Source organism: Oncorhynchus clarkii, chromosome 13 (assembly GCF_045791955.1).
Source record: "Oncorhynchus clarkii lewisi isolate Uvic-CL-2024 chromosome 13, UVic_Ocla_1.0, whole genome shotgun sequence".
Classification (NCBI taxonomy): Eukaryota; Metazoa; Chordata; class Actinopteri; order Salmoniformes; family Salmonidae; genus Oncorhynchus; species Oncorhynchus clarkii.
The window spans coordinates 22,882,677-22,905,684 of NC_092159.1; the positions used below are offsets into that span (position 1 = coordinate 22,882,677).

General features: G+C 47.4%; 1 protein-coding gene across 7 annotated transcripts in view; it reads right to left on the reverse strand.

Annotated features, from left to right (window-relative positions):
* LOC139424649 (regulatory-associated protein of mTOR) overlaps positions 1-23,008 on the reverse strand; it is a 208,718-nt gene that overhangs the window by 157,376 nt on the left and 28,334 nt on the right. For all 7 annotated transcript variants that reach the window (XM_071176690.1, XM_071176689.1, XM_071176687.1 and 4 more), the window contains exon 4: positions 20,933-21,015. In XM_071176690.1, coding sequence (XP_071032791.1) covers positions 20,933-21,015 — 83 coding nt within the window. The remainder of the gene's footprint in view (positions 1-20,932; positions 21,016-23,008) is intronic.

The following is a 23,008-nucleotide window of genomic DNA, read 5'->3' on the forward strand; positions in this document are numbered from 1 at the left end:
GTTAACGAGAGAATCTCTGACATGATGTCAACTGCTCCTTTAGTGGCAGGGCTAAAATGCAGTGGAATTTTTTTAGGGGGGGATTCAGTTCATTTGCATGGCAAAGAGGGACTTTGCAATTAATTGCAATTCATCTGATCACTCTTCATAACATTCTGGAGTATATGCAAATTGCCATCATACAAACTGAGGCAGCAGACAGCAGAAAATGTATATTTGTGTAATTCTCAAAACCTTTGACCACGACTGTAGCAGGCATTGAGGTAGAGGTCAGGTCAGATGAAGTGAGGAAGAACAGATATCACTAAGGTTCTGTCTAGCAACAGAGATGCATTGGCTGTTCAGATTTGTAGGAGGAGACTCAACCTAGGAGGAAGGGTTAAATATCAGTGCTTGTGTGAAAATGTATTTAATGCAGCTGAATTGATCCTCTGGGAAGAATAAACTTGGTTAAGCTTTCATTGTGTCCGTGGAGTATTATACTCAGAATTAGAACCTAACAAAAGGATCTGAATATTATGTAAATGGGGAATTTCTGTTTTTTTATGTGTAATAAATTTGCAAGAATTTATAAAAAGCTGTTTTCACTTTGTCATTATGGGCTACTGTGTGTAGATTGATGAGGGAAACCATTTAATTGAATCCACTTTAGAATAAGATCTGTAATGTAACAAAACGTGGGACAATGGAAGGGGTCTGAATACTTTCCGAATGCACCGAACACCCACGGTTTTACCAGAAAATGGTAAAACACAACGAGGCTGATGGAACAGATCAGAGCGTTAAGCTTAAAATGTTAATAAACTATTATTTCTTCACATTATACTCCCAGTAATGCACACGCGGCAAGACAAAACTGTTCTAATGAGCAACTGATTTGAAAACCAAGAGAACACTAGAGAAATGCTGCTTTCAATGGCATATGAGGAAGTGTTTCTAAAATAATTCAACATTTCTATGGTCATATTTTGTCTTCGCTAATTTCAAGCAAGGTAAGGCCTGCCTTATAATATGAAGTAAAACATCCAAGTTTCAAACAATTAAATTGTTTGAGATTTGGTTCCTCAGATTGGTGGTGATGTGCGGTGCACAACAGCCACTGGCCATTTGACCTGAACTAGTATGTTGACAGAATCAAGCCTTAACACATTAATGTTATTTATCATTATATTTGTCAAACTTGACTGTAGTTTAGCCATTCTTTATGTAATTAAGTCTTTAAAGTTTGGTTACAATTTCTGGCGCCTCCCACGTGTCAGAATGTTTGCTGACGTCAATGCACTTAGATCACCTTTTGAAGTGTAGGCTAATTATTTCTGTACGTTTATGCAAGTTAGTGTGAGTCACATGCGTTCGACGGATGACAGCTAAAACTAGCATTGTCCCGTTTGGCCTTTTTACATCCCATTCAGACTGAAGAGCTCAGACACAGAAGCTGGAGAAAGGCCAAAGTCCTCCACTGTTCACCATCACTCTCCATGTCTCAAGGCCTCTCGTTTCCAAGCCTTTCTCTCTCTCTCCTCCCCCTCTATCTGGCTTCAGCCTCTCCATTCCTCTCGGCACCCACAAAACCCTAGACCCTCAGCACTCGCGTGGACTTTAGCTGGAGCCTGGACACGGCATGAACATGTTGCTACTTTATGCATAGAGTTGCCTGATAGCATTTGCCTGCAGATAGTACTAACAATTGGGTAGTCTCAACTTTTCAGCGCCCTCCACTATTCTTAATGTCAAACTATTTCTGCCCCACTCTACCCATTTACTTGGCTTTTTCTCCTGATTCTCTGTAGTATCCTACTCTAGGCCTACCATCTAGCCTGTCTGTCTGCTTAGAGTTGGGCTACAACTACGAATTGTGTCGTGTTCATCTTTCAAGCATCCAATTCCTAGCCTCCCCAATGTGCTAGTCCCACACTACCGACTCACTCGAACTGCCTCTTGATTCCCACTTGCCCCCTATTCGTCTTGGCCGTCTACCTTCTCTCTTCCACTGCCTCCAATTTGTATGCAGCTCCAGCCACCAGAATAGAGCTCTTACTTAAAATGTCATTTGCTTGTGTGGCTCATACCTGCTGTGTTCACTATACACCGTATGGAAGCATGCATCGTGAGTGTCTGTATTTGGGCATTAGTAATACATGGGATTTCTGTGTGATCTAAAAACAAGGATCAATTTGGTGTGCGGCGGGGCTTTCTATTGAGTGTTTGTGCATTAGACTACGTGGTGTTTGGAAAGCTGTTGTCATGTTTACCAGAATTACCACCCCTGCTACACTAATGAGGATTTTACCATCGTGCCATCTGATACCCGCCGAGCTAGTTGTGCTCTCGTTTTTGGATTTGAGCGACATTTACTTACTGGAATCATAACATTTCCATAATCCTTTTTCCTCAAAAACACTTGGATTCCCACATGCGTGTTTTACTAAGCTACTGGTTCTAATTTTCACGTGTCCATCTTCTCTTCCTATCCGTGTTCAGCGTGTGTGCCTGTGTTGTGTGTCAATACGCGTTAGTTGTACTTGTGTGTTAAGCTCTTGACCCGTGACTGAGTAACATGTAAGGGCTTGTAGGCATCTGACCCACTTAACCACTACAACCAAATAGATTACCTTTCCCTGACTTCTGTAGTATGTCCTACACTGAACTGTGAGCAGTGACAAACATGCTTTTTCTGAGCTGTTCTAAGTCTGGCCCTCACTACACTTATGGTAAGTCTGTGGACACTACTTCTAAACCAGCCTCATCTCAGTACATGCAGTTCTGAGAATGCAAGCACTGATCCAAGGTCTGTTTTGGTTAAAGCGCAACACAAAGGATTAAGAATTTTTTAAGAATTAAGAACGTTATTTTCAAGAAATGTCCGTAATATATCTCCAGTAATAGTGGAATGATAGTATTTCACAGTATTACTTGCCTGCCAAAGTTGTAATGGTCTGATATTCGCCTATAGATTTCTCCCGCCGGAGCGGTGTCTTTTTGTCAAAATGGGAAAGCTTTTTTGAATTTGTGGCTGTGTTATCCAGTGGAAATCAGGTCAAGTGGCCAATGTAGAAATCAATGTAATTTCCTGGTTGCTAAAATTCAACACAGTTAGTTCAATTTCAGTCTGTGAGAAAACAAGCACTGAATAGTGTAGGGCATCATTGTCACCATCTAAATCACCGTGAAATCTTTTCAATTACAAAAAAATATTGTTTTTACAGCCGTTTGAAGCTGGTGGACCAAAACCGAAAGTAAAAGGCTCAAGCCTTAGTCCCTTTCATGTTACAGGGAAATGGGATACAGGGGAGGGGGAGATCTGTTTTGAATACAGCCTAGTGCTGTTGCAATTCACTTAGCTTCCAAATAAGGGAGAAATTATGGGTGGAGCACCTAGATTCTAAGAATTCTCAGAATTTGAGTAGGGCAGGCTTATCCTGGATCTGTACTTTGATGCTACCCTTACCTGACGTGAGCAAGAAGTTGCCGTTAATACTAATGTGTGACATTCAACTCAAGGTCCTCATCTCAAGTCAAATCGCACCTGTTCAAAAACAAATGGCGTGTTTCTCAGCTCAGTTGAAAGCTTTGCAGAATGTCTCCACAGAGCCACGGTTCCTTTCTTCGACACCGATGCCATCATGAATCGCACAACATTTCACAGCGTCAGTTACAAAACATAATCGAACACGTCTGCACAAACAAACGCAATGCCTTTCTGTAAAGGCCTTTACATCTTCCCCATACACTAGTCTACAGCATCATGAGTCAAACTCAAACACTTTCATGTCCCCATCAGCCTATTCACTGTGCCTGAAGACTACAAAAGCCCTTGTCTTCTCTTCTCAGAAAACCAATGTTTGTTTACACAAAGACGAGTTTATCCCTACGAGAATGAGTTTATCCGCCTTTGGATTCCATTCTCAGCTCTCTCCATCGAGAAGGCTCTGTGACAGCTCCTCATCAGATGTCCTTGAGGTGGTGGCTGCGACGGCGCCAGCAGCACATGGTAAACACAGGAACGTGTGTGTGTGTGTGTGTGTGCACATGACTCACTTTTTAATTACGTGGAGCTGTTTGAATAGCTACACACACACGTTCTGGAGTTGTTTCAATAGCTGTAAGTCTCCCGCCAATGTCGGGGTGTCCGGGAGCGCTAATCGCTACATTGTTTGTATTGTATTTGTATTGCTGAGGATCATGGCGCTAACAGACGCTAATGTCCTCCTACTGAACCATTGACGGGCAAGAAAAATAAACACAAACCTAAAGCAATTACTTCATCCTCCGAGGGACATTGTTATTGATGCTTTACAGTCAAGCTACTGAATGACGAGGCCTCTCATTTCTTTACATTGTACAGTCGTGGCCGAAAGTTGAGAATGACACAAATATACATTTTCACAATGTCTGCTGCCTCCATTTGTATGATGGCAATTTGCATATACTCCAGAATGTTATAAAGAGTGATCAGATGAATTGCAATTAATTGCAAAGTCCCTCTTTGCCATGCAAATTAACTGAATCCCCCAAAAAACATTTCCACTACATTTCAGCCCTGCCACAAAAGGACCAGCTGACATCATGTCAGTGATTCTATCATTAACACAGGTGTGAGTGTTGACGAGGACAAGGCTGGAGATCACTCTGTCATGCTGATTGAGTTCGAATAACAGGAGGGTGGTGCTTGGAATCATTGTTCTTCCTCTGTCAGACATGGCTGACTGCAAGGAAACATGTCATCATTGATTTGCACAAAAAGGGCAAGGATATTGCTGCCAGTAAGGTTGAACCTAAATCAACCATTTATCGGATCATCAAGAACTTCAAGGAGAGCGGTTCAATTGTTGTGAAGAAGGCTTCAGGGCGCCCAAGAAAGTCCAGCAAGCGCCAGGACCGTCTCCTAAAGTTGATTCAGCTGTGGGATCGGGGCACCACCAGTACACAGCTTGCTCAGGAATGGCAGTAGGCAGGTGTGAGTGCATCTGCACGCACAGTGAGGCGAAGACTTTGAGGATGGCCTGGTGTCAAGAAGGGCACCAAAGAAGCCACTTGTCTCCAGGAAAAACATCAGGGACAGACTGATATTCTGCAAAAGGTATAGGGATTGGGCTGCTGAGGACTGGGGTGAAGTCATTTTCTCTGATGAAGCACCTTTCTGATTGTTTGGGGCGTCCGGAAAAAAGCTTGTCCAGAGAAGACAAGGTGAGCGCTGCCATCAGTCCTGTGTCATGCCAACAGTAAAGCATCCTGAGACCATTCATGTGTGAGGTTGCTTCTCAGCCAAGGGAGTGGGCTCACTCATAATTTTGCCTATGAACACAGCCATGAATACAGAATGGTACCAACACATCCTCCGAGAGCAACTTCGCCCAACCATCCAGGAACAGTTTGGTGACGAACAATGCCTTTTCCAGCATGATGGAGCACCTTGCCTTAAGGCAAAAGTGATAACCAAGTGGCTCGGGGAACAAAACGTCGATATTTTGGGTCCATGGCCAGGAAACTCCCCAGACCTTAATCCCATTGAGAACTTGGGGTCAATCCTCAAGAGGCGGGCGGACAAACAAAAACCTATAAATTCTGACAAACTCCAAGCATTGATTATGCAAGAATGGGCTGCCATCAGTCAGGATGTGGCCCAGAAGTTAAATGACAGCATGCTAGGGTGGATTGCAGAGGTCTTGAAAAATAAGGGTCAACACTGCAAATATTGACTCTTTGCATCAACTTCATGTAATTGTCAATAAAAGCCTTTGGCACTTATGAAATGCTTGTAATTATACTTCAGTATTCCATAGTAACATCTGACAAAAATATCTAAAGACACTGAGGCAGCAAACTGTGTAAATGAATGTGTCATTCAAAACTTTTGGCCACAACTGTACATGTGATCCATTTCCCTGCATTCAGCACATTCCAAGCCTAATTGCACACACTACATACCTTCCTCATACAGATAACCAATAACTTCAGGTGTAGACCCTCTAACCCTCAACACTCCATATTTCAATAGGATACCTGATAATCAACCCTATCCCAAGTTTAGGAGTTAGTTCCCAGAAACGATCACTTTTCTATGAGACTCGAAATTGAGGTAAGGTGCATCCTGTTTCCATCTATCAGCCTTGAGAGGTTTCTACAACTTCATGTGGTAAATTCAATTGATTGAACATGATTTGGAAAGGCACACACCTGTCTATATAAGGTCCCACAGATGACAGTGCACATCAGAGCAAAAACCAAGCCATGAGGTCGAAGGAATTGCCCATAGAGCGACGAGACAATATTGTTTTGAGGCACATATCTGGGGAAGGGTAGCAAAACATTTCTGCAGCATTTTAGGTCCCCAAGAACACAGTGGCCTCCATCATTCTTAAAGGGATGAACTTTAGAACCTCTTCCTAGAGCTGGCCGCCTGGCCAAACTGAGAAATCGGGGGTCCATGGTCAGGGAGGTGACCAAGAACCCGATGGTCACTGACAGAGCTTCAGGGTTCCTCTGTGGAGATGGGAGAACCTTCCAGAAGGACAACCATTTGGGCAGCACTCCAACAATCAGGCCTTTATGGTAGTGGCCAGACAGAAGCCACTCCTTAGTAAAAGGCACAACAGCCCACTTGGAGTTTGCCAAAATGCACCTAAAGAATCTCAGACCATGAGAAACAAGATTCTCTTGTCTGAAGAAACCAAGATTGAACTCTTTGGCCTGAATGGAGGAAACCTGGCACCACCCCTACGGTGAAGCATGGTGGTGGCAGCATCATGCTGTGGGGATGTTTTTCAGCGGCAGGGACTGGGAGACTAGTCAGGATCGAGGGAAAGATGAACAGAGCAAAGTACACTGTGATCCTTGATGAAAACCTGCTCCAGAGGGCTCAGGACCCCAGACTGGGGCAAAGGTTCACCATCCAACAGGACAACGACCCTGAGCACACAGCCAAGACAACATAGGAGTGGCCTCGTGACAAGTCTCAATGTCCTTGAGTGGCCCAGCCAGAGCCCGGACTTGAATCCGATCAAACATCTCTGTAGAGACCTTAAAATAGCTGTACAGCAACGCTCCCCATCCAACCTGACAGAACTTGAGAGGATCTGCGAGAAGAATGGTAGAAACTTCCTAAATACAGGTGTGCCAAACTTGTAGCGTCATACCCAAGAAGTCTCAAAGGTGTAATCGTTGCCAAAAGTGCTTCAAGAAATTACTGAGTAAAGGGTCTGAATACTTATGTAAATTTAATATTTCAAGTTTTTTTGTAGAATATTATCAAAAATGTCTAAAAACCTGTTTTTACTTCGTCATTATGGGGTAGTGTGTAGATTGAGGGGGGAAAACAATTTTAACAATTTTAGAATATGGCTGTAACGTAACAAAATATGGGAGAAGTAAAGGGGTCTGAATACTTTCCAAACGCACTAACTTTGGATCCATCATCCCAGAACTGTCCCAGAGTCTGTTTTGAACAATCCCAGACATATTTTGTATTTTTCCTGGGACGACAGGACCTTGATTTCAAGCTAGGCCTGGCACAATTACGGTATAAGCGTGTATCCGACAGTTATGTGTAACCAGTGTGAAATGGCTAGCTAGTTAGCGGGTTGCACGCTTATAGCGTTTCAATCGTGATGTCACTCACTCTGAGACTTTAAAGTAGTTGTTTCCTTGCTCTGCAAGGGCCGCGGCTTTTGTGGAGCGATAGGTAACGATGCTTCGAGGGTGTCAGTTGTTGATGTGTGCAGAGGGTCCCTGGTTCGAGCCCAGGTAGGGGCGTGGAGAGGGAAGGAAGCTATACCGTTACATATGGATGAAATAAAATAACCGTCAATGCCGGAAAAAATTTACACTCACCGGCCAGTTTTTTTAGCTACACCACTCCAGTCACGCTCCTACAGACAGTGAGGCACGTGGCCGGGGCTATATAAAGCAGGCAGACAGACATCAAGTTACTGTTCGATTGAATGTTAGAACAGGCAAAACAAGTGACCTCAGCGAATGAACGAAAACCTGTGTCATTATAGGGTATTGTGTGTAGATTGCTTAGGGGAAAAAATATTTAAATCAACTTTAGAATAAGGCTGTAATGTAACAAAATGTGGAAAAAGTCAAGGGGCCTGAATACTTTCTGAAGGCACTGTATGTCTATATTTTGCGTGGAACAAATAGCTGACTGAAGAGGGGACGGCCTGGGCTTCGTGCGGTTGGGTCCTTTTCTGCTATAACATGGACTCTTGACAACGTGATGAAACTTTGCTGCTCGTTGCTGAAACGAGTCTTCGGCTGCCTAGGCAACACCCCCCTCCAGGCAGCAGCAGCACACAGAAATACATTGAATATAAAGGGCTTGGAACCTCTGACAATTTGACTGGTAAACTAGCAATGGCTGCCTTTTATTGTGATGCAATCATTTCCATAGAAATGTAAAATGTTCATACAAATTCTGTTAACTGATGTGGCTCATGCAATAGAATGCATTTATTGTAATGTCAGTTGGGTTGAATCAAATCACAGCACGTTGATGGGTCAAAGGTCAAATAGGGGAGGGGCTGCTTATATTTGTCCTGTTTCACCTCAAGTAAAAGTCAGTAACCTGTACGAGTGGCAGGTGAGAATAAGTGTTTTTTGTATATCCAAACTCCCCCCGGAGAGTGGAGTCATGGCCAGGGATCAGCCATTACTGGGGAAAGGGGGATACCTAGTTAGTTGTACAACTGAATGCATTCAACTGAAATGTGTCTTCCGCATTTAACGGCGGGGGGGGGGGGGGGGGGGCTGCCATAATTGGCGCCCGGGGAACATGCCTTGTTCAGGGGCAGTGACAGATTTTTACCTTGTCAGCTCGGGGATTCGATCCAGCAACCTTTTGGTTACTGGCCCAACGCTCTAACCATTAGGTTACCTGCCGCCCCAGAGACCATAGAGCAATTAGCGTTAAGTGCCTTGCTCAAGGGAGATTGACATTTTTTTTTTTTTACTTGTCGGCTGGGAGATTCAAACGGGCAACCTTTGGCTTACAGGCCCGATGCTCTTACAGCTCTAGGCTATCTGCCGCCAACTTCCTGCTTTGCTCCTATAGGTACACTCGCAATGGCCGCCAGTCCACCCATTATGCCATCATTGACTTGAATGGGGATGCCTGTTCTATTCATTCTATTTCTATAGCAGCACATGCAGTCAGGGGAAGAGAAAGTGTTTAAAAAATGTATACTAAAAATAAAAAATAAAAAATGCTTTGAACGGTTATTACGATGACCGCAGTCATTTGGCAGGCTAATTAGCGTAAACCCAAAAAATATGACCGTCACAGTCCTATTTCAAGCCGTGCCTAACACACAAATCACAGTTTTGCACGCACACACACAAAGTTAGAGCCCACACGGATCCATCCACAATACCAGTCATTCACACATAGAAAGAAGAACTGTATGATAAGTTAAGCGCAGTAAGTGAAGCAGCATTCATTTCTTTCTGTCCCTAGTCCCATCTTGTCTTCCTGTGGGTCTCGCCTCGCCTCCTGCTCTGTAGTCTGCATCCTCTCTATGACTGGGCCCCCATAGGGCTTGCCAAATGACACACACAAGACAGACACAGGATCGCTCACACACACACGCGGACGGCATATTTCAATAATACTTCCATGCTGGCCATTTGTCCCTGAACATCGCTGACACAGAAACATGACTGGAGCGGCAGCTGAGAGATGAGTCACTGTGAAACTGTGGAGCGAGAGCAGCAGGACACCGCCGCTATTCATTACACAAACACACACTTACCAAATCAGGTGGTCGGACATACAGATATTCACTCACACCTCTGCCACGGTGCTGTCATATAAATCTGTAATAACCCAATCCACTGCCACTTATCATTAGTTCTGTCAAACTATTCCACCTCTCCGTCACTTTTATGACATGGAGCGAGCAGTCTGAAACACCTCCCACGCAGTCACACACAGTCACACACAGTGCAATGGTGTCACTCACTCTACTTACTGAGATGATGTGAGGTCTAACTAACACAAATGGTCACTCTCACATGACGGTCCCCATCTCACGCCTGCCTGCACAGGAGAACACACCGCCACTCACTCAATCATTACTAAACAGGCAACTAAATCAAGACATTGACCATCATATGTCTAATGTATTTGCTCAAGGCCATTGACCAGTCCAACAGTACACAGAAGAATCTATGCTCCGTCTCTTCAATGTCTGTAGCAGGGCTGTTCAATGTCGGTCCTGGAGGGGCCGACATTCCTCTCCTTCTAATCAAGGACTAATTCAGACCTGGGACACCAGGTGAGTGCAGTTAACAAAACCCAGAAGGACCGGAATTGAACAGCCCTGGTCTATAGGATTGTGAATGAGAGAATAAATGCCTTTGGGGGCCTTGGAAGGACAACCTGGGTTCTATATAAATCTTTGCATTTGACTATTATTTGTATTGTTTTTCCTATAAGTGACCAATATACACTGTGTACAAAACATTAAGAACACCTGCTTTTTCCATGACAGACTGACCAGGTGAATCCAGGTGAAAGCTATGATCCCTTATTGATGTCACTTGTTAAATCCTCTTCAATCAGTGTAGATGAAGTGGAGGAGACCAGTTAAAGAAGGATTTTTAAGCCAATTCAGACAATTGAGACATGGATTGTGTACGTGACTGGGCAAGACAAAAGATGTAAGCGCCTTTGAACGGGGTATGGTAGTTGCTGCCAGTTGCACCGGTTTGAATGTGTCAAGAACTGCAGCGCTGCTTGCTTTTTCACACTCAATCGTTTCCTGTGAGTATCAAGAATAGTCCAACACCCAAACGACATCCAGCCAACTTGACACAGCTGTGGGAAGCATTGGAGTCTACATGGGCCAGCATCCCTGTGGAACGCTTTCAACTCCTTGTAGAGTCCATGCCAGGCGAATTGAGGCTGTTCTGAGGGCAAAAAGGGGAGAGTGCCACTCACTATTAGGAAGGTGTCCCTATTGTTTTGTAGTTTACGTTTCAAAAAGGGGATCAACATACTGTACTATAACACACAAATTGACACTTGATCGGTACTAAACGTGTGCGACCTCCACCAGATCGTCTCTAGATCTCTAGTTGTCTTTCCTATGATATTTAGAATGGTGATCAGCAGTCAGAGCTGATCGATACTGCTCTGAAGTGGTTCCTCTGTCTCCCATAGGGATCCCATTGCCTTGATCGATGCCTCGGCTCATTACCACGTTGTTTATAGATCCGATCTATGGATCGGCCACTGACCAAGGGAAATAGGCGACCATACCTCTTCCTGTGTGTTAATTGGTCCCCCCCGACCCAGATGGGCTAGTAGTACATCTCCGCATGTTATATGCTTGTTTCCCCTCGCTTGAATAGTTTGTGATCGTCCCGCCGAAAGGGGGAAGCGAATGATTGAGCATTGGGGGGAGGGAACGCCATCTCTGCATGTGAAGATGTGAATTCCGCTTTGTTCTGAAAACATTTGCATTCCAAATTTGAACAGTTAAGACTGTCAAGATCACACTAGCTCAGTCACCCAACACCTCGTCCCTGTCACGCTCTGTTCTCTTTCTCTCCCGCCAGAGATCTCGACACAGCCCGGGTAATAAAAGAGAATCTAAAACCCAAATCAGGAGCAGTGTTTTAAGAACACTGATAAATAATGTAGAGGGCGTTCTACTGGACAGCAGAGGCTCAGATCTACAGCCAGTGCAGTGCTAGCAGAAAAAGCAGCTCAGCGAGAGAGAAAAGTTACGGGGGGATACAGGTGGGGAGTTGGAGGGTGAGAGAGAGAGAGAGAGAGAGAGCGGAAGAGACTATGCAGGCATGCAGAGAAGTCACACCAGCTCTGCTCAGCCAGTCTTCTCTGCCACAGGGCTGTTAAAAAGGTAATGGCATTCTGACAAAGCTGCTGCTTTTAAAAACAGGAGCTTTCATCTCAACCAGTGGAGAGGAGAGGGGAGAAAATCCACGATGACATGCGGCACAAAATCAACAATTCTAACCAACTGTTCCGTGAGAAAGAGAGAGGGAGAAAAAAGGGGGGGAGAAGAATGCATGCTACGAAAGAGGGTGAAAGAGTGAGAAAGTGCCATGGGGATAAAGAAAGGAACACAGACAGGAAGAGTAGGAATAAGGCAGACAGGGACAGAAAGAGACAGTATAGAGCAAAGAGAGAAATCTCAACACAGGAGGAGGCAGTCACGAAACTGAATGCGGTGCTAGTTCTCAGTTGAATCCACATCCACAGTAGAACAGAACTGGCAACGCCTGTAAGTCAAGAGAAGACTTGTGAGCAACCCACAAGTGAGCAATTGTAATCTGTGCACTGACTAAATCGGTCATGTTTTACCCCTCAAAGCCAAGAGCTCTTCAGCAATGCCTGTCAGTTGTTATGCAAGCTGTCACATATTGACGGCAATACATGTAGGCTACATCATTATCGGTCTCATAGGAGTGGCGCACAAACCACCTACTACGCACATCGCTGTGGGAGTGTGGGTAGTTGCATCTCTCCCTTCTCTGCCATCAGCGGTGGTTGGTCGGTGTACAGCCGTGAAGAAGAAACCCTGGGAGGCATAAAATATTAACGAGGGCCCATTAGGAAGCGGAGAGCGGGTTAGCTAGGTGAGGCTGAGCTCTAGAGGAGAGGAGACCAGTTGAGCATCGAACCCATTCAGAGGCAGAGCAGAGGCCCAACACCGGGTTTAGTGTGGAGGCGAGATATTGAGGAGGACTTGAGATGTTTCAACTTTGAAGATGATTCGACGAGATGCGACGAAAGTCTCAATCCCAGTTCACCACAGATCGTCGTTGTTGTGTGTCACGTGTGAGCATGTGTATATTTGTCTGTACGTATGCGCCACAAGAGGTTGGTGGTACCTTAATTGGGGGAGGACTGGCTCGTGGCAATGGCTTGAGCGGAAATGGTATTAAACACATCAAAACACACGATTTGATGACATTCCATTCGCTCCGTTCAAGCCACTATTATGAGCCATCCTCCCCTCAGCAGCCTCCACTGGTATGTGTGTCTCTCTCTGTGCAAAGTATAGAAGAGGAAAGGAATAGGTAGGACATGTACAGGTATAGTAACTGCCAATGGTTTTGGCCCAAGCTACCCAGTGTCTGGGAGTGTCTATTTTGGGCCTTTGTATCAGTCAGTCACGTGGGCTGGCGGGGTGATGGATCATGATGAGATTAGCCCGTTGTCCCTCTGCAGCGCCGCCGTGCCAGGAGTCTGGTGTCACTTTCACTCAGACTCTTTATCAATAATGAGCCACTGGCAGCATGCTACGCTAGCAGTAGGTCACGCTATGCTAGGCTACGCTGTTCGAGGATATGCCATGATAGCCAAGGGGACCAAATAGGCCTAAAGTACACCAGTACAGCAATTGTAGTATTGTAGTTTAACATATGTTGAGCTAAATTAGAAATGTAACGCCAAGCTATGCTAATGTAATACCCAAGAAAGGGTTTAACACACAGCCATGAATTTATAGCTATATAGATAGATACACTGGTGGAACATACATGACTAAATATGTTACAGTGCATTAGCTACATCCCAAGGGAACAAGAGCCAAAAATAGACCACGTGAATAATTTACAGTACAGGGGGACATATGTGGGCTAATGTGCCATAGCTGGGGATGCTATGTACTCCTAGCCAGGAAACAGAGTATAGTCCCTAACACTGTGCGTGTGCGTGTGTCAATTCCTGACATTTAATCCTAGTAAGAATTCCCTGTTATAGGTCAGTTAGGATCACCAGTTTATTTTAAGAATGTGAAATGTCAGAATAATAGTAGAGAGAATGATTATTTAAGCTTTTATTTCTTTCATCACATTCCCAGTGGGTCAGAAGTTGACATACACTCAATTAGTATTTGGTAGCATTGCCTTTAAATTGTTTAACTTGGGTCAAACGTTTCGGGTAGCCTTCCACAAGCTTCCAACAAGAAGATCCTTCTCGCACATGCTTTTTCAGTTCTGCCCAAAAATGTTCTATGGGATTGACGTCAGGGCTTTGTGATGGCCACTCCAATACCTTGACTTTGTTGTCCTTAAGCAATTTTGCCACAACATTGGAAGTATGCTTGGGGTCATTGTCCATTTGGAAGACCCATTTGCGACCAAGCTTTAACTTCCTGACTGATGTCTTGAGATGTTGCTTCAATATATCCACATAACATCCTGACTAATGATGCCATCTATTTTGTGAAGTGCACCAGTCCCCCCTGCAGCAAAGCACCCCCACAACATGATGCTGCCACCCCCGTGCTTCACAGTTGGGGTGGTGTTCTTCAGCTTGCAAGTCCCCCACTTTTTCCTCCAAACATTACAATGGTCATTATGGCCAAACAGTTCCATTTTTGTTTCATCAGACCAGAGGTTTTGGAGCAGTGGCTTCTTACTTACTGAGCGGCCTATCAGGTTATGTCGATATAGGACTTGTTTTACTGTGGATATAGATGCTGTTGTTCTGGGATTGATTTGCACTTTTCGCACCAAAGTATGTTAATTTCTAGGAGACAGAACACGTCTCCTTCTTGAGTGGCATGACGGCTGCGTGGTCCCATGGTGTTTATACTTGCGTACCATCATTTATACAGATGAAAGTGGTACCTTCAGGCGTTTGGAAATTGCTCCCAAGAATGAACCAGACTTGTGGAGGTCTACAATTATTTTTCTGAGGTCTTGGCTGATTTCTATTGATTTTCCCATGATGTCAAGCAAAGAGGCACTGAGTTTGAAGGTAGGCCTTGAAATACATCCACAGGTACACCTCCAATTGGCTCAAATTATGTCAACTAGCCTATCAGAAGCTTCTAAAGCCATTACATCCTTTTCTGGAATTTTCCAAGCTGTTTAAAGGCACAGTCAACTTAGTGTATGTAAACCTCTGACCCACTGGAATTGTGATACAGTGAATTACAAGTTAAATAAACAATTGTTGGAAAAATTACTTGTGTCATGCACAAAGTAGATGTCCTAACCGACTTGCCAAAACTATAGTTTGTTAACAAGAAATATATGGAGTGGTTGAAAAACGAGTTTAATGACTCCAACCTAAATGTATGTAAACTTCTGACTTCAACTGTATATATACATAAATAAGAGAGAGCGAGCGAGCAAGAGAGAGAGACATGATGACAGGTTAGGCTGGCACTGCCAACCATGGAGAAAGTCCCTCCAAACATGGGCAGTATAGGCACAGTTGTCAAGAGTTGAACAGGGCTCGGATATCACTGATTGAGTACCAACGAGGTGGCCATTCTAATTTTCAGAACACGGCAAAGTAGAGAGATTTATTCATTTTTTGTATTTTTATGATACCCATTTTTCTCCCCCATTTCATGGTATCCAATTGGTAGTTAGTCTTGTCCCATCGCTGCAACTCCCGTACGGACTCGGGAGAGGCGAACACCTCCGAAACACAACCCAGCCAAGCCACACTGCTTCTTGACACAATGCCTGCTTAACCCGGAAGCCAGGCGAACCAATGTGCCGGAGGAAACGTACAACACCTGGCGACCGTGTCAGCGAGCACTGAGCCCGGCCCGCAACAGGAGTCATTAGTGCGTGATGGGCCGGCTGCGACAGAGACTGGACTCGAACCAGGATCTCTAGTGGCACAGCAAGCACTTTGATACAGTGCCTCAGGCCACTATGCCACTCGGGAGGCCAGGAAGACAGAGTTGATTTCATGCAACGGGGTGGTACTCATATTGTGGTTCAGGTCATAATTAAAAGTTGAAAGTTAAGAAAATTAGTTACAACGGCTCCATGTAAATGATACATCTAAATACACAAGATACAGTATTCTAAAATACAAGAAGGTTATTTTAGGTCCAGTTTCATTTTCATGAGTGGTTTTCACATGAACCCAGAGTCAAAGTGTGACAGGTGTAAGTTCAGCTCAGTGCTAGTATTATTAGTTACAGCATCATACAGAGAGGTCTGTGGTCCAGAAGTGGTCTCTGGCCGAGCAGTAGGCCTATGTCCTGAGGCTGAAAGAGACTGAATGATTTCACACTCCTCCACTCCTTCCCTCCTCCTCTCTCCCACCATCTGGTACTGACCTCTGGCTCACTCAGCCCACACTCAGCTGGTGTGTTTCACTCTCTCCCTCTCTTCACGCTCGCCTTCTCCTTTCTACTTACTGTCCTTCCCACGCTCAAATCTCCTTTCCATTCAATTCTTCCTTCTCTCTCCTTCCTTCTGTCCTTCCACCTCCTTCCATCCGTCCTTCCACCTCTCCCCCCTTCCTTTCTTCCACCTCTCCTCCACCCTCATTTCTTCCATCCACCTCTCCTCCACCCTCATTTCTTCCATCCGCCTCTCCTCCACCCTCATTTCTTCCACCGGCCTCTCCAACCCTTACCTTCCTTCTACCCGCCTCTCCCCCCCTTACCTTCCTTCCACCTCTCGCCTGCCCCCTTACCTTCCTTCCACCTCTCGCCCCCCCTTACCTTCCACCTCGCCCCCCCCTTACCTTCCACCTCGCCCCCCCCCTTAACTTCCACCTTAACTTCCACCTCGCCCCCCCTTACCTTCCTTCCACCACTCCTCCCCCCTTACCTTCCTTCCACCACTCCTCCCCCCCTTACCTTCCTTCCACCACTCCTCCCCCTTACCTTCCTTCCACCACTCCTCCCCCCTTACCTTCCTTCCACCACTCCTCCCCCTTACCTTCCTTCCACCACTCCTCCCCCCTTACCTTCCTTCCACCACTCCTCCCCCCTTACCTTCCTTCCACCACTCCTCCCCCCTTACCTTCCTTCCACCACTCCTCCCCCCCTTCCTTCCTTCCACCACTCCTCCCCCCTTACCTTCCTTCCACCACTCCTCCCCCCTTACCTTCCTTCCACCACTCCTCCCCCCTTACCTTCCTTCCACCACTCCTCCCCCCTTACCTTCCTTCCACCACTCCTCCCCCCTTACCTTCCTTCCACCACTCCTCCCCCTTACCTTCCTTCCACCACTCCTCCCCCTTACCTTCCTTCCACCACTCCTCCACTCCTTACCTTCCTTCCACCACTCCTCCCCCTTACCTTCCTTCCACCACTCCTCCCCCTTACCTTCCTTCCACCACTCCTCCCCCCCTTACCTTCCACCACTCCTCCACCTTCCTTCCCACTCCTCCCCCATACCTTCCTTCCACCACTCCTCCCCCATACCTTCCTTCCACCACTCCTCCCCCCTTACCTTCCTTCCACCACTCCTCCCCCCTTACCTTCCTTCCACCACTCCTCCCCCCTTACCTTCCTTCCACCACTCCTCCCCCCTTACCTTCCTTTCACCACTCCCCCCCTTATCTTCCTTCCACCACTCCCCCCCCTTAACTTCCTTCCACCACTCCCCCCCTTAACTTCCTTCCACCACCACCCCCCCCCTTACACCACCACCCCCCCCCTTACCTACCTTCCACCACTCCCCCCCTTACCTACCTTCCACCACTCCCCCCCTTACCTACCTTCCACCACTCACCCCCCTTACCTTCCTTCCACCACTACCCCCCCCCTTATCTTCCTTTCACCACTCCCCCCCTTAACTTCCTTCCACCACTCCCCCCTTACCTTCCTTCCACCACTCCCCCCCTTACCCTTCTTTCCACCACTCCCCCCCTTACCCTTCTTTCCACCACTCCCCCCTTACCCTTCTTTCCACCACTCCCCCCTTACCCTTCTTTCCACCACTCCCCCCCTTACCCTTCCTTCCACCACTCCTCCCCCTTATCCTTCCTTCCACCACTCCCCCCATAACCTTCCTTCCACCACTCCCCCCTTACCTACCTTCCACCACTCCCCCCCCTTACCTACCTTCCACCACTCCCCCCCCTTACCTACCTTCCACCAACCCCCCCCTTACCTACCTTCCACCACTCCCCCCCTTACCTACCTTCCACCACTCCCCCCCCTTACCTACCTTCCACCACTCCCCCCCTTACCTACCTTCACTACCCCCCCACTACCCCCCCTTATCTTCCTTCCACCACTCCCCCCCTTAACTTCCTTCCACCACTCCCCCCCTTAACTTCCTTCCACCACTCCCCCCCTTACCCTTCTTTCCACCACTCCCCCCCTTACCCTTCTTTCCACCACTCCCCCCCTTACCCTTCTTTCCACCACTCCCCCCCTTACCCTTCTTTCCACCACTCCCCCCCTTACCCTTCTTTCCACCACTCCCCCCCTTACCCTTCCTTCCACCACTCCTCCCCCTTACCCTTCCTTCCACCACTCCTCCCCCTTACCTTCCTTCCACCACTCCCCCCCTTACCTACCTTCCACCACTCCCCCCCCTTACCTACCTTCCACCACTCCCCCCCCTTACCTACCTTCCACCACTCCCCCCCTTACCTACCTTCCACCACTCCCCCCCTTACCTACCTTCCACCACTCACCCCCCTTACCTTCCTTCCACCACTACCCCCCTTTATCTTCCTTTCACCACTCCCCCCCTAACTTCCTTCCACCACTCCCCCCCTTCTCCTTCCACCACTCCCCCCCTTACCCTTCTTTCCACCACTCCCCCCTTTACCCTTCTTTCCACCACTCCCCCCTTACACATCTTTCCACCACTCCCCCCTTACCTACCTTCCACCACTCCCCCCCTTACCTACCTTCCACCACTCTCCCCCCCCTTACCTTCCACCACTCCCCCCCTTACCTTCCACCACTCCCCCCCTTACCTTCCACCACTCCCCCCCCCTTACTTTCCACCACTCCCCCCCCTTACCCTTCTTTCCACCACTCCCCCCCTTACCCTTCTTTCCACCACTCCCCCTTACCCTTCCTTCCACCACACCCTTCCTTCCACCACTCTCCCCCCCCTTACCTTCCACCACTCCCCCCCCTTACCTTCCACCACCCCCCCCCCTTACCTACCTCCCCCCCCTTACCTACCTTCCACCACTCCCCCCCTTACCTACCTTCCACCACTACCCCCCCTTATCTTCCTTCCACCACTCCCCCCCTTATCTTCCTTCCACCACTCCCCCCCTTAACTTCCTTCCACCACTCCCCCCCCTTCCTTCCACCACTCCCCCCCTTACCCTTCTTTCCACCACTCCCCCCCTTACCCTTCTTTCCACCACTCCCCCCCTTACCCTTCTTTCCACCACTCCCCCCCTTACCCTTCTTTCCACCACTCCCCCCCTTACCCTTCCTTCCACCACTCCTCCCCCTTACCCTTCCTTCCACCACTCCACCACCCCCCTTACCTACCTTCCACCACTCCCCCCCCTTACCTACCTTCCACCACTCCCCCCCTTACCTACCTTCCACCACTCACCCCCCTTACCTTCCTTCCACCACTACCCCCCCTTATCTTCCTTTCACCACTCCCCCCCTTATCTTCCTTCCACCACTCCCCCCTTAACTTCCTTCCACCACTCCCCCCCTTAACTTCCTTCCACCACTCCCCCCCTTACCCTTCTTTCCACCACTCCCCCCTTTACCCTTCTTTCCACCACTCCCCCCTTACACATCTTTCCACCACTCCCCCCTTACCTACCTTCCACCACTCCCCCCCTTACCTACCTTCCACCACTCTCCCCCCCCTTACCTTCCACCACTCCCCCCCTTACCTTCCACCACTCCCCCCCTTACCTTCCACCACTCCCCCCTTACCTTCCACCACTCCCCCCCCCTTACTTTCCACCACTCCCCCCCCTTACCCTTCTTTCCACCCTTACCCTTCTTTCCACCACTCCCCCCCTTACCCTTCTTTCCACCACTCCCCCCTTACCCTTCCTTCCACCACTCCCCCTTACCTTCCTTCCACCACGCCTCCCCGTACCTTCCTTCCACCACTCCTCCCCCGTACCTTCCTTCCACCACTCCTCCCCCTTACCTTCCTTCCACCACTCCCCCCCTTACCTACCTTCCACCACTCCCCCCCCTTACCTACCTTCCACCACTCCCCCCCTTACCTACCTTCCACCACTACCTCCCCTTATCTTCCTTTCACCACTCCCCCCCTTATCTTCCTTCCACCACTCCCCCCCTTAACTTCCTTCCACCACTCCCCCCTTACCCTTCTTTCCACCACCCCCCCTTACCTACCTTCCACCACTCCCCCCCCTTACCTACCTTCCACCACTCCCCCCCTTAACTACCTTCCACCACTCCCCCCCTTAACTTCCTTCCACCACTCCCCCCCTTACCCTTCTTTCCACCACTCCCCCCCTTACCCTTCCTTCCACCACTCTCCCCCTTACCCTTCCTTCCACCACTCCCCCCCTTACCTACCTTCCACCACTCCCCCCCTTACCTACCTTCCACCACTCCCCCCCTTACCTACCTTCCACCACTCCCCCCCTTACCTACCTTCCACCACTCACCCCCCTTACCTTCCTTCCACCACTACCCCCCTTATCTTCCTTCCACCACTCCCCCCTTAACTTCCTTCCACCACTCCCCCCCTTAACTTCCTTCCACCACTCCCCCCCTTACCCTTCTTTCCACCACTCCCCCCCTTACCCTTCTTTCCACCACTCCCCCCTTACCCTTCTTTCCACCACTCCCCCCTTACCCTTCCTTCCACCACTCCCCCCCTTACCCTTCCTTCCACCACTCCCCCCCTTACCTACCTTCCACCACTCTCCACCACTCCCCCCCTTACCTTCCACCACTCCCCCCCTTACCTTCCACCACTCCCCCCCTTACCTTCCACCACTCCCCCCCCTTACCTTCCACCACTCCCCCCCCTTACCTTCCACCACTCCCCCCCCTTACCTTCCACCACTCCCCCCCACGTACCTTCCTTCCACCTGCTTAAGTGCACGTGTAGGACACACATCTCCAAGCCCCATAGGACCCTGTCTAAAGACTAGCGAGACAGTGATCCACAACACAGTACGTACAGGTACAGACAGGTATGTGTGGGTGGTGGGTCACTGAGGTAGAGTAAGAGGAGGAGGGAGAACATGGGGGCCATGTGAACTCACCCTGGGTTGCCAGTTCTCATACTGCTTCTGCAGGTTGGCCCCGATGGTCTCCAGGGCTTTCTGTGGACTCATGGACAGAGGGTCTGGAGGAGAGGAAACAGACATTCATCATCATAAGGACAACATTAGACTTGGGTACAACCAGCACAGCAACACAGTAGTGAAACGCACAAAAATGACCACATTACTCATAATACTCATATATTTATCTAGAAGCATTGCTTTTACAAGATGGGAAGGTAAAAGTATTGCAGATCTAAAGTAACAGATCTGTATACAGTGTGTATTATGGGGTATTGGGTATTGTGTGTAGATTGATGTACAGGTACAGTCAAAAGTCAGGACACCTACTCATTCAAGGGTTTTCTTAATTTTTACTATTTTCTACATTGTACACTTATGGAATCATGCAACCAAAAGTGTTAAATCATAATATTTTCGGATGACAGCTTTGCACACTCTTGGCATTCTCTCAACCACCTTCGTTAGGTAGTCACATGGAATGCTTTTCCAACAGTCTTGAAGGAGTTCCCACATAGCACTTGTTGGCTGCTTTTACTTCACGCTGCGGTCCAACTCATCCCAAACCATCTCAATTGGGTTGAGGTCGGGGGATTGTGGAGGCCAGGTCATCTGATGCAGCACTCCATTACTCTCCTTCTTGGTCAAATAGTCCTTACACAGTCTGGAGGTGTGTTGGGTCATTGTCCTGTTGAAAAACTAATGATAGTCCCACTAAGCGCAAACCAGATGATGGCGTATCGCTGCAGAATGCTGTGGCAGCCATGCTGGTTAAGTGTGCCTTGAATTCTAAATAAATCAGTGTCACCAGCAAAGCACCCCCACACAATCACACCACCTCCATGCTTCACAGTGGGAACCACACATGCAGAGATCATCCATTCACCTACTCTGTGTCTCACAAAGACACGGCAGTTGGAATCAAAATCTCCAATTTTGGCTCAGACCAAAGGAAAGATTTCCACCGGTCTAATGTCCGTTGCTCGTGTTTCTTCGCCCAAACAAGTCACATCTTCTGCTTAGTGATCTTTAGTAGAGGTTTCTTTGCAGCAATTCGACCATGAAGGCCTGATTCACACAGTCTCCTCTGAACAGTTGATGTTGAGATGTATCTGTTACTTGAACTCTGAAGCATTTATTTGGGCTGCAATTTCTGAGGCTGGTAACTCTAATGAACGTATCCTCTGCAGCAGAGGTAACTCGGGGTCTTCCTTTCCTGTGGCGGTCCTCATGAGAGCCAGTTTCATCATAGCGCTTGATGGTTTTTGCGACTACACTTGAAGAAACTTTCAAAGTTCTTGAAATGTTCCAGATTGACTGACCTTCATGTCATAAAGTAATGGACTGTCGTTTCTCTTTGCTTATTTGAGCTGTTCTTGCCATAATATGGACTTGGTATTTTACCAAATAGGGCTATCTTCTGTATACCACCCCTACCTTGTCACAACACAACTGATTGGCTCAAACGCCTTGATGAAAGAAATTCCACAAATTAACAAGGCACATCTGTTAATTTAAATGCATTCAAGGTGACAACCTCATGAATCTGGTTGAGAGAATGCCAAGCATGTGCAAAGCTGTCAAGGCAAAGGGTGGTTACTTTGAAGAATGTCAAATATAAAATATATTTTGAATTGTTTAACACTCTTTTGGTTACTAGATGATTCCATGTGTTATTTCATAGTTTTGATGTCTTCACTATTATTCTACAATGTAGAAAATAGTTTAAAAAATTTTTAAAAAACATTTAAATTAGTAGGTGTCCAAACTTTTGACTGGTACTGTCAATGCTACAATCGTGAGCTGCAGTATTCCATGATTTGGATTAAGAGTCCTCTAGCCCATTTGATATGCCACAACACAGAGATCAGATAAATCCCAAAATTGCCATCACAATGAAGCAGAGATTCAGTTTAGACAGTTAACCCAATAGAGAACCAGTATCACAATCCCTCGCCATTTGTTTAGTAGGGCTGTTTCTCTTATCAAATTAAACTACATAACATGGAGAAATCTCCCCAGCGCTTCAGACTGAAATATTGGCAAGAAGAAATC